The 11860-nt window shown below is 43.6% G+C and overlaps 2 protein-coding genes across 2 annotated transcripts in view; one reads left to right on the forward strand and one right to left on the reverse strand.

The window, feature by feature from the left end:
• The window catches only part of LOC306793313 (clathrin coat assembly protein AP180-like), a 21839-nt gene extending 13328 nt beyond the window's left edge, over positions 1 to 8511 (forward strand). Inside the window, exons 16-21 of the mRNA XM_079290880.1 lie at positions 2441 to 2506; positions 4632 to 4718; positions 5077 to 5138; positions 6186 to 6263; positions 6371 to 6482; positions 7088 to 8511. Of these exons, the coding sequence (XP_079147006.1) occupies positions 2441 to 2506; positions 4632 to 4718; positions 5077 to 5138; positions 6186 to 6263; positions 6371 to 6457 (380 nt within the window). The 3' untranslated portion in view covers positions 6458 to 6482; positions 7088 to 8511. The remainder of the gene's footprint in view (positions 1 to 2440; positions 2507 to 4631; positions 4719 to 5076; positions 5139 to 6185; positions 6264 to 6370; positions 6483 to 7087) is intronic.
• Positions 8512 to 8658: 147 nt separating this feature from the next.
• LOC306793401 (inactive serine protease 35-like) lies at positions 8659 to 11493 on the reverse strand. Its single transcript, XM_079291021.1, has 2 exons — positions 11351 to 11493; positions 8659 to 10827 (listed from the first exon to the last, which is right to left on the reverse strand). The coding sequence occupies exons 1-2, from the start codon at positions 11404 to 11406 to the stop codon at positions 9396 to 9398; spliced, it is 1488 nt and encodes a 495-aa protein (XP_079147147.1). The 5' UTR covers positions 11407 to 11493; the 3' UTR covers positions 8659 to 9395.
• Positions 11494 to 11860: the final 367 nt, after the last annotated feature.

Genomic DNA, 11860 nt, shown 5'->3' on the forward strand with positions numbered 1-11860 from the left:
AAACCACAAAAGGCCCCCTCTAGAGCCAGTGTTTGGTTTGTTCGTTCTGGGCTACTGTAGAAACATGGTGGTGCAAAATGGCAGACTCTGCGAAGAGGACCCGCTCCCTATGATATAAACCCAACCACTAAACAACAACTAAACGATTCTAGTTTCAGGTGATGCTCGAATGCAAAAACACGTATGAATAGCCTGTTTTATTCAGTTTCTGGCAATAAATCCCTCACAATCCTACACGCGGATCATTTTAATAAAGGATCTGAATACTTTTTCCACCACTGGTTTGAGTGCAATGACTGTGAATGTACAGATGTTTAATAACAGACCTGTTCGTGTCGGCGTGTATGTGTGAACCTCTGGTTGGTCTCAAGTTGTATTCAGGGTTTCATCCCAAGGCTTTGTGTGGGGACAGCAGGCATACGGATTTGCTGTTCATTGCTGCTGGTGTCTGGACAGTACTATTGTTGTTATGATGGCGATCGAGGACAATGGTCTTACTTGTCTCTTATCTTTTTGGTATCTTATATGTGCATTTTCTATGATGGAAAAGGTTGTGGCAGTCCTTTGGTTTGTAGTTAGGTTGCGGCTGGTTGATACACTGTGAAGGTGTCTTATATTCCCTCCATTTGTTTCTCATTCTTTCCATCACAGATGCTATTTTTAATTGTTTCCACCAACACCAGGAGTGTGTTGGAGCTCTGCACATTCGCTCCATTAATTCCTCTCAGATTCTTTTTCTCCTCAACTTTCATGTTTATAGTATTTTCATCATCATCACATAAACCGTGTCTGTTCTGCGCTGTATGAAAGTCACTGACTAACATCCTCCCTTCCTGTTCACGTCTTACATTCCCCCCCCCCCCCCCCCCCCCCACCCCACTTCTTCCCCAAAAAGACCCCTTTGCTCCCCCGGACGGCGGCGCCAACGCAGCTTCTTCAGGTCTAGACCTTTTCGGCATGATGACAGTGGAGAATAATAATCTGGGTAGTTCGCTGGATGCCTGTTTTAGCTCTGTGGTGCCCCCGGCCTCCCCCCTCCCCTTCCCCTTCACCGCTCTTCACCTCCGCATCCAGCGCCATCAGCACCATCGCAACCATTTCAGCTCCCAGCGCCGCCAACCCTGCGACTGACCTTTTCAGCGGTAAATGTTAGAGATGTGTGTGGTCCGGTATTCATCTTCAGAGCCTCTTAAGTGCTCTCATTCATATTGATTAGCATCCTCCTGATTTCCCCATCTTCTTCTCGCTTTTGTTCTTCTTCATTGGTGTGATCAGACTAATGTGCACATATTGAAGGCCTTTTTCAGTTGGCTGCTGTGTGTGAGACCATTTTTAAAGTGTTTGAGCGTATTAATATTCCTGTCTCTGGGTGCGCATGTGTTCCTAGATCTCTTTGATTCCATGCCAGACACGAGCTTCACCAAAGCAGACCCCCCTCCCAGTGTTGACTTGTTTACAGCAGGTACCCTATTGCACCTACTCCTGCCGTCTCTCATGCACTCTCCCTCTCATATCCTGTCCTGCCGTGTCCGTTTCTCAGCTTTGTCCTTGGCTTTGATGAGGAAAGGGGAAGAAAAGGAAATGAGATGGCTCTCTAACGGGTCAGCTAAAAGCTATTGAGCTGAAGGAAATGTTTCACTCTTACCTACTTTCCCATTCCAGCATGTACTGCGTGCACTGTGGTTGCAATTGATAACATGCATTATAATCAGTCAATGGTTTGTGTGTATTTGTGTGAGAGTGTGTTTGGGCTCTAAACACCGTCTCCACCTCCCCAGCGGATGTATACAGCTCCCCTGCCCCCATCCTCTGCTCCGCACCCCCGCCCAAAATTGACACGGGAGCCATCATGAACCTGTTTGGTGGTGGGTAACTGACATGACTGCCTGGCCTCACTCTGCCTCCCCCGTTCATCAATGCATGAGCAGAGACGAGGAGTAGAATCTGGGGAAGATCAGATTAAACAACTGATATTGATATAAGGCTTCATCAATGGTCAGAAATACCGGGTAGTTACGTTGTTGCATATTGGACATTTGTGTTGAAACTCACATACATGTTGTAACAATGGGAATTCTTCTTTATGAGTCAATCATGAAAGTATTACAAGCAGATGCCTGAGATGAAGCTTGATCATGTTGAGATGCACAAAATGCATGGATTCTTTACTGCGACTGTCTGATGAATACGGCGTTATGTGTGACGTGTTCATATGAGTGTGTGTCTTAAATTCTTGAAGCAAAGTTTCCTGGTTTGTTGAAATATACACAGACTTTTGTGTTCAGCCTTCCAATCTAACTCGAAGCACTTTGTTTGGCATTACCAGCGTGAAGCCGAAGGCTGACTATTACCCCTTCTTTGCCCTTATGCTGCGATGGGAATGGCTCATCATCCTACTTTGACCTGGCATGGGATGGTATATTTTGATTTGACCTGCCAGAGTCCACAGGAGGAGATGCCACAGCCGCTGCCGCTCCTGCTGCCCCCGGTGCTGAACTCATGTCAGGTAAAAAAAAATGTAATTGATATGTCATGCTGCATGAATAGTGTGTACAGTGAAGGGAATCCAATCATGTTACAGACATGCAACAGAAATGGAAATATTTTCTGTGAAATGTCTGCAACATATTTTCATATGCTGGTATTTCCTCACACACTGTGCTGTAGCCATGGATGGATTACATAACGGGTTTACAGAGCACAGGCCAAGGGGTCAGGGGGCCCCTGGGCCAGAGCCCCAGCATGAGGTGACTGTTGTTTCTTGTCAGAGATGTTTTTGCTTCTCATCCTGATCATAGTATTTTTATTTTCAGTGTCCGTTAACCAAATCCAGTATACAACTCTCACACGTGATTGTGATGCTTCAGTAACATTTCATTCAAGTACAGTTACATCAGTACATTTATTTAAATCAATGCTTGAAGAAAACATGTCTTGCATCTTCGGCTTTCTTTGATGGTTCTTAGTCTCCAGAGTGAACTAAATACTGAAGTTTAGCTTCAGAGTTTTTCAATAAACAGCACCTGATAGCAATGGTTCACCTGCAAAATGTTGTTGAAAGATGCACAGCATCATTTGTTGATGTTCGTTTGTTCAGTCTGGGAAGGGGGGTGCTTAGGGGCCCATTGCCTTACAATCCATCCATGACTGTAGCTGTTGTTAATTCATTTGTAATTGCATGACGCCTTGTTATTGTCTTTACAATATCGTGTACTTTACAGCAACTTTATTGACATCTTCCGTTCAACTGTTTGCCTGACAAAATGGCTGTTTTTGTGGAAGTCAGTCAGTCGCTGTTTCAATTAACTCTGGTAATGGTTGATGAAATAGTTTGCTGTTCGATAATCTACATTTTTGTTATTATTCGCTGATTATCACACTGAATACATAATTGTTGTTCAGTTAAGTTGTGATTTTTTTCTTTTTATTGCTCGTCATTGGTTCCGTATCAAAACAAAAGTCACTGTTGAGTTCTATAGATTCAAACTATGTCCATTTACGGTCACCATTGCATCATCTCATTAGTCGGGGGGGGGGGACTTCCTCCGATTGCTCCGGGTAACCGTTGTAACAGTTACCACGGCAACATAAACCCTGCTTCACCTGGTTCCCAGTCATTACCTGTCCCGTGTCGTTGGTCTCCATGTTGTTTATCTGACGGTCTGCAATACTACTGCTTCAAAGCCTAACTCCCTTTTCCCCCTTCTCTTTCTATCATTCATGCAATAAACTGGTTTCACTGTCACCGGCTCCTTTAAAACCTCCCTTTTCTCTCTCTCTCTCTCTCTCTCTCTCTCTCTCTCTCTCTCTCTCTCTCTCTCTCTCTCTCTCTCTCTCTCTCTCTCTCTCTCTCTCTCTCTCTCTTTCTCGCTCTCTGGCATCTGTGCATTTTATTTCCCTCTCTCTCTCTCTCTCTCTCTCTTTCTTTCTCTTTCTCTTCTCCTCACTCTCCCTCTCCATCTGGCTCTTGGGCTGGCTCATTGCTTGCTTCCTGCTATTTGATTGGGTGAGTTTCCTTGCTCTTTAACGCGCTAATTTCCCACAGTGCACTGCTGCATTGCAGTGGTGAGGTGCCAGGCAAGCTCAGCTGCACTGTCCCTTCCACCACGAGATGCTTGACAGTTACAGAGAGTGTGAAGTAACAGTATTATTTTGTGCTTGTTTAGCAATTGAGCAATTTCATTCCTGCAGCAATCACAGACAGTAAAACCCTCGATATAGTTCAAATTTACCAACAATCACTGAAAATGTATTCTTGACATTGTGCATGTTGTTTTGATGGTACGATGTGGTACTATGGTACCGATGCCCACATTACAAATCACCATAGTAGTCAGCAGACGACCTGACAGATGTCTCCAATAGCAGATTACACACAGGCTGCAATAAATGACAAACTATCATCATCGTAACACACTGAAATTGTCTGTTTTACTATTTGCTGTTGATGTAATTTAATTTCTTCTTTGGTGGTATTAACCTGCTCTCCAGCTCACATTCCAATGCCCCTCTCTTCCCACTGTTGTCATGGAGACATCTATCGGTTGTCATGGTAATCCCTGGGCTGCTGGTGTGAGACGCTAATATCTCCCTTCCTTTCCTTCCTTGTCCCCCCCCCCTCCCTCCTGTAGTATTTGATGGACTAGGGGATGTAATGAAGCCCACTTTGACCCCTCAGGCGGGGGATGTTGACACCTCCATGGCCAACATGGCAAGTAGTAAGTAGTCATTTAGATGCTGATTTAAATACGCTTATTATTTGTGATGAGAAGATTGATGCCACCCCAATGTCTGTCCGCGGGATAGGAATACTTGATGCTAAGTATGAAGACTGGAAACTGTGGGGAAACAGTTAGCCTGGTTCTTGTCAACAGTATCAAAGCAAATATGACAGTTCACCCAGTTTTATGTCATGGTATCGATCTTCTTATCAAAAAAGCTAGGAAGGGTATCTCTAACTATTGTGTTGATTCAATTTATTTTCTAACACCTTTATTCATCCTATGTGGTCGTTACAATGTCCTTAAATGAAGACAGTAAGTTTGCAGTACCTCTCTCTCTCTCTCTCTCTCTCAGATCTCACAATGGGAAACCCAGCGGCACCTCAGGTAGCTCCCCCCTGTTGGGGTGCTCCCATGGTAAATGTTGTCTGTGTCTTACAGCATGGAGTGGAGCCGCATGGCAGCCACAGACAGGGCATAGCAGCAATCACAAACATTGCCTTCATCTGGCTCTCCAGGTTCCAGGTCCAATCATATAGACCGAGGAAACTGAGAAGCTCACGGGGCAGTCAAGAAAAGGAAACAAGACTTACAGCAACCTATAGCAAACTACATGTTACTGGTGGATTTCACCTCTAATAGAACACATGCACTGGTTGTAAATGTTCAGAAAATGGTCCAAACCAAAGATCAAATACTAAGCAGATTTCAACATCTGGCTCAAAATAATATTTATTCTTCTGGAATAACTGCTGGAGAGTGATGAAGTGGCTAATTGTAGTGCCAAATTAGGAAGCTTCTTCTTCTCTTAAGTTTCTTTTAAGCCTGTAGGCAAGCCAACCGGTTCCCGCATTCATAGCTGAACCGCGTCATTGACACGTTTGCTTCTTCTGGATGTTTCAGTTGTCTTTTTTGGCAACAACAGAAATGTCATGCTCATCTGAAGGCTACCAGCAAAAAAGCTTCGTCTCTGCTCTCTAAATCATTGTGCATGTGTAAATCAAGGACTATGATTAACTATTAGGTTAAATAAGGGCTCTTGTTGTGTGCCAGTTTTTTTTTCCAAGTTTGGCGTGTCTATCTGTCTCAACTATCATTGTCCTGTAATGCTAGACTTCTTTTACGCATTGTGTCATTTTTGTGTTTTGAATTTGAGTTTGTATATTGTTTTGCGGTGTGTGTGTGTGTGTGTGTGTCTGTCTTATATGTAGTGTAGTAACATCCCAACACTTCCTCTACCTCCCCTCCACACCTTTAGACCGTACCCATGGGTGTTCCTCCTTTTATGGGGACTCACCCCAGCTTCAGCATGGTAAGACCACCAGTCCAGTAATGGTCTAGTAATGCCCCCGAACCAGTCTGGACATTTATGGGCAATTCCCATTTTCGGTGGCCCTCACACCCAACATATGGCCGCCATTGTATCTTACTGTCTCTTTTTCCTTCCGTCTTTCTCTGTGTAAGGCTGGGGCACCAGGCGCTCCCATGATGCCGATGGTGAGGCCAAGCTTCCCTGCCACCGGAGCAACCCCTGGACCACCGGTAACACGCTCAGTCTGAAATGGATCATACACACTCGTGACAATCTCATACATAAAGGTTACAGCTGCTCTGACCAAAGGAGTTTAAGTGCTAAATTGTGTCTGCAGATGTCTCCCGGAGCGGCCCAGAGCCCCAGAAAGCCTCCACCACCGAGGAACGCTCTGGATGACCTCAACATCAAGGACTTCATGTAGACGGACTGACCTATAAATCCCCAAGGTATGCAGAAACAGAAAATAGAAAGCTGCAAACAGAAGGAGCACTTGAGTCGTATGATGTTTTCTGCTGCTCTGGCGAGAGCTTTGTCAGGTCTGAGAGCATAACCTCTGATGATATCATAGTGCTGTATCAGGGTAACATCAGTTCGGCCTCGGCGACTAGAAATTTATAAAAGGAAGCTGGTGTAACAAACTGGAGGTGTGGAGGTTCCAATGAAAAAACACTGTTGGTTGCATTACAGTACATATTGGATCCAGCTTGACCGCACTACTGGGGTATCCCTCCCTCTGCTGCTTCAGTTTTGACCATTCCCTTTATCTCTTTGCTAATCCCCCAACTTAATGGAAGACAAGTTCTCACTCCCATCTCGTCAAACACAGATGCTTGGTCTGAGGCGGTAAGCCTCAAACTCTGATGCTAAGTACCCCTCTAGCGTCAGTTTTGGACGTGTCAGTTTTCACTCGTTACATGAGTCTTTTCAAAATAAACTTCACGTTTCTGAATCTCCCTCTCTTTCCTCTCAGAGTATACATTATTTGACTTCACTTATTTTTATCAGGAGCATTTGTTTTAATCAGCTCTCGTTTTCTCTGCCTCCTCTGTAGATTTGTCATTGTGTCTGGAGCTCTGTGGATGTGGATGGCTGCACTTCCCCCACTGCCTTCCCCTCAGTCATGCCCCAGCCCCTTCAGCCAACCAGCCGTTACATCTATACGATCTTTGCCCTCTGACCTCGTACCAGCCGCGACCCCTAAAAAAACCCCCCCTGCCCTCCTTATCTAATGTTGTAGCACAACTGTGAATGTGAACCCTAGTTACCGAGAAACAAAACTCTGTTTATGTGTGTGTGGGTGTGTGTGTAATTCAGTGTTAACCTTTACTTAATATACTATGAAAAAATTTACAAAAAAATAAATAAATGTGTATTTAGATTCATTCTGGTTTTTCGCATATCAGCTGACTTGGAATGGTGGATAAATGTTGGTTTCTCTGCGCATCTCCCAGACGAGGACTGTGTTGTTAAATGTGGACTGTGTTCAGTGTGTGTAACTTCACTGGCCAACCCCCACTCCCACTCCTCTACCCCTGTTGTCCAAACTAATACTGAGCTATGTTTATGTCATTAAAAACTTGGTTGTACCGATATCTGCTTGGCCATTCATCCCCCTACCTGTCTACTTTCAAGTTTTTAGAGAACAGTTCAAAATGTACCTGAAAACAACTTGTACTGCAAATCTGGACTCATCATCGAACACATCAAATTGTGTTCAGTTTAACCTTTTTTTCTTCTTCTTTTTTTTAAGGATTGTATGAAACATGCAAATGTGTTCAAATTGACTTATGCATTTTCGACTATTTCAATTGATAGATTATAAATATTTTCTTTAATCTTTATTTTGAGACAACAAATGTATCATATATTTTTAGTTATGTCAAATCATATGGTTCAAAATAAGGCAAGTAGACAAAAAAAAAATTCCCGCCTTCTTTGTATATACCTCTCAATCTGTAATCGGAGGCAGAAACGTTGCCCCCTGTTGTGCCCTCAGCTGGTGTGGAGTGATACTGCATCATAGCATGCAACACTGGTCAATCTAGGATGCATTCTAATACTCTCAGAGAGCTCCTTTCCTTGTCTCGGTCTCCACACAAGATGACTTAATGTTAGGGTGGAAATCAAAGGGACAAGGAGGCACTTGTGTATGTGATTGGGATGTGGCCTCAGTCCTCTTTGAGTGACGCCGCAGCGGTCGGTACATTTGTTAATGTACTGCCACTGGAAGTTTTGAGGACTCTCACTGTAAAGCACTCAAGTATATGCTGGATGTTTTGTGTGTTGTTTATTTCCAAAAGTGACTGTATCTTAATCCATTGTGGCATTAACGAAGTGTTGAAAGAAAAATAAAGATGACGATGACACATAAAAAAACAAAAACAATGTGGATAAATAATGTTTGCTAAGTATTCAAATGAAGGCCGTGTTGGTTTTTTTGGAGGTTATTATGGACGGCATCGTTCTTTCTCCCTCATCCCCACCTGCATGTGAGTCCAAATGAGATGCAATAAAAGACAAATACACTGATCCAAACTACCCTCACGGCTCATCACTTATCTCTGTTCTGATTTTGAGGACTTGTTTGAAAATTCAACATTTTTATTTGTTATCAGCATGAATTATCACTTTTGACAGGAAAATGTGTTTGTGGCAAAAACATTTCTGTTCGATAACAGACAAAATTACAATAGTTTAAACTTCATAAAATACATATATATATATGTTGTGTAGAGTTACTATTTCTGTAACATGTATTGTGAAATGAGGACCAGTATGTTTTAGTAATTTACCGACTTATTATAAAACGATAATTGTGCAACAGGAGAAAAAAAACAGGGTTTGTCCTTTCCTTCACATAATTACAGTTTCAGTTATATAACTTAGGTGTTTCAGAGACAGACGAACAAATGTGGCGTTGAGAAATGGTAACAATGAATTTCTCTCACAAACTGAAGAACTTAACAAATTCAAACAAATTCAAATACTTTGTCATGCTCTTAGCCATTTTTGACTCATTCGTAAGGATTTCCTACAGCTTCTAAATTAACTGATGAATGGCAAAATAGGATCAAGATCCAGAACTAGGGACAAGTGCAGGATTCCTGGATTATAGATTTGCTTGACAAACTGTCACTGAGGTGTTCAGATGGTGTCAGCTCAGCATTCCTGGGTCGGTATGTATAAAGCTGCTAAGAGTGAAATTTGTTAGAAGTTAGCATTTTTTTGAACAAAGCTTCGAAGTCGTATTTTATACTAAAATAAATTCAACTGATTGGTCAAAGTTGAGGACCACTCCGAAGACTCTTAAGTTGTACACACTGATAAAAGAATATTTTTCTAGATCCATCGCTTTGCAGTCAAACCTCTTTACAGAGATTTGGATCTCCATGGATCCAGTGACAGATCTGCGCATATTTTGGTGGCGTAATCCTCACTGCAACATTAAAATCCCTCTGCTCACCTCCCTTCCCCTCCACCCACTGATGGCCTGACAACACCCCAATCACCCTGCGCTGCCACTTCCCCTTCCTGCCTTTCTCGCCCACTTCCTGTCTCAGACGAACGTAAACACCTGCCCCTGTGGCGCCCGGCTGAGCGTCACAGTGCTGGTACATCAAATCGTTAGACTGGTTTGCCACCGAACAAAACCGGTAAACCACCTTCTCATTTCCACGCCCGTCCAGCAGGCTTTTGTCAGAATCATAACCAGAGAAGTGGATCCGTGCCAGAGGGGTGGCAGAGGGGGCCACTCCCAGCTCCATGTACTTTTGTTTAAGGGGTCGTTTCAGCTCCAGAATAGCATAATCGTAGTCAGGGGACACTGAGCTTGTGGAGCTCTTGGTTTGGATCCATCCTTGAGGGATTCTGGTCTGTTTAACTAGTGTCCAACGGAAGACGGACTGCTTCCTGGGTTCAGAACTACGTCGTATACGGCTGAGACTTTTTTGTTTCCCTGTTCGTCCTCCTCTCTCTAGGTCACCATGATCAGCTACATCCTCCTCACCCTCTTTTCTTCCCCTGTGCCTCCTGCCTTTGCCTCCCTGTCTCCCTCTCACTACATCTTCATCAAGACTATTGTGCTCCTCACCTTCCTCCGTTATCTGCTCCTCAACTTTCTCCCCCACTTCTTTCCTCCCACGCCTCCGCCGCCCTCCTCTCCTCCCACCCCTTCTCCCTCTCTTGGTCTTGAGCTGCAACACCCCTACTCTAAGGCCTCTGACACTCTCTAGGTAGTCCCTCCCATTATGGATGCAGTGTGCCGCTGTCAGCACGTGTTTCTGGGATATTAGGACTCCAGAGCAGCCTGTGGAGAGGCGAACAGCGGTAGAGAAAGGATAGTTGGTGATGAAATGCGAATCAGAGATCACAAAGCGTCCATCTGCTCCGAAAACCTGTCGTTTCCTGCGGGTGCGAGCTAGTGAGTGGGCTGGTGTTCCCGCAGACGTCTTGTTAAAACCCTGCAAACTGATATCTGTATGAGTGCGAGTGCCGTTCTCATGCATTGTCTCATATCCCAGAATCCTCTCTTGCTCAGTCTGGTCCATAGGTGGTAGGCTGCTTTGGCACTCTATTCCACAGAGTGTCTCTGTCCGACCTCTCTCCTCATCCTCCTCCTGGCCCCTGAACAAAGGCGTGTTTAGAGGCTGTGTGTGTGTGTCCAGCAGCACCGGGAGGCTCTGCCTGGTCCACCTGTGCACCTCGCTGTTCTCATCTTTACCAAAAACTTCGGAAACTGTCAGGGCTGCTGCACAGAGCAGCAGACACAGACAGTGATTGAATCCCATCCCACTGAAAAGAAAGAGAAACCAAGATAGAAATAGCATCAAAACCTTTTAACATGTTTTAATTTTGTTATCAGGTGAAGAGAAGAATTCGATGTCTGTTCCCAAATCTCATACTAGTAGCGTTGATGCTGGTTTTAAAGCCAGAAGAGGGCGCACAAGCTCAATTTCTAAACAATACACCACTGAACAGCAAAGAGTTACTGTGCTATTTTACTTTAAATTAACATGAGGTGTCTGCAATTTAATTAGTGAAATATATAGCTCAAAATGCTGGTAATGCTATCGTTATTACAACACGCAACATCAATTAATTTCTGACATTAGTTGACCATTTTCTGGTATAAATAAAGTCAAGAGGTCTCATCTTATTCTATGAGCTTATTCAAAGAGATGCACAGCTTAGAACATGAGTAAGCCTGTCAGAAACCCATAATAATTAAGAAAAAAAGATACAGAGAAAACATGGCTTTTGTAAACAAGGAAAGATTTTACTTTAGTTTGAGAAGATTTGTCAAGCATGTTCCTACCTCCAAACAATACAAAACACAACCCCAAAACTTCCAGTAAATGTTCTCTTTTGCATCAATAAAAAAACCTCTCCATACAAACAGCTCCCAGCTGACTGGCTTCCATCATTTAATGGGCTAAGAAAAAAAAAACTGGACCGCGAGGAGAAGCTTTGAGCAAGATCCGAGAAATCTACATCCCACTCTGATGCAAAGCAACGAGCAAACAGACAGAAGGGGGAGTCAGCCAGGAGGAGCAAGCATGAATGAAGGCTTTGATCATGTGATGATACATTTTGGGTCAAAAGTGGAGCCATGTGGAGAGAATTTGGAGTATGTTTTGCAGATTCAACAAATATTGTGATAACGTCGGAAATACACAAAGAACAGTGATGGTTAGAAGGCAATTTATTTCGATGTCAAGTTATTTACAGAGAGATTCACAGACAAAATGTTGTCGTTGAGAGTGTTTATCCGGTGCTTTTGCGGTCCAAAATATAAGTTTAGATTTATGTCAGGTGACATTTGCAG

The sequence above is a fragment of the Melanostigma gelatinosum genome (assembly GCF_949748355.1).
Source record: "Melanostigma gelatinosum genome assembly, chromosome: 19".
In the NCBI taxonomy this organism is placed as follows: Eukaryota; Metazoa; Chordata; class Actinopteri; order Perciformes; family Zoarcidae; genus Melanostigma; species Melanostigma gelatinosum.

Excerpts from the sequence above, each read along its gene's own strand:
- LOC306793401 (XM_079291021.1), bottom strand. The coding sequence starts at position 11,406 with ATGCAAAAGAGAACATTTACTGGAAGTTTTGGGGTTGTGTTTTGTATT. Across the intron at positions 10,828-11,350 it reads GTGTTTTGTATTGTTTGGAG|TGGGATGGGATTCAATCACT; the intron begins GTAGGAACATGC and ends CTTTCTTTTCAG.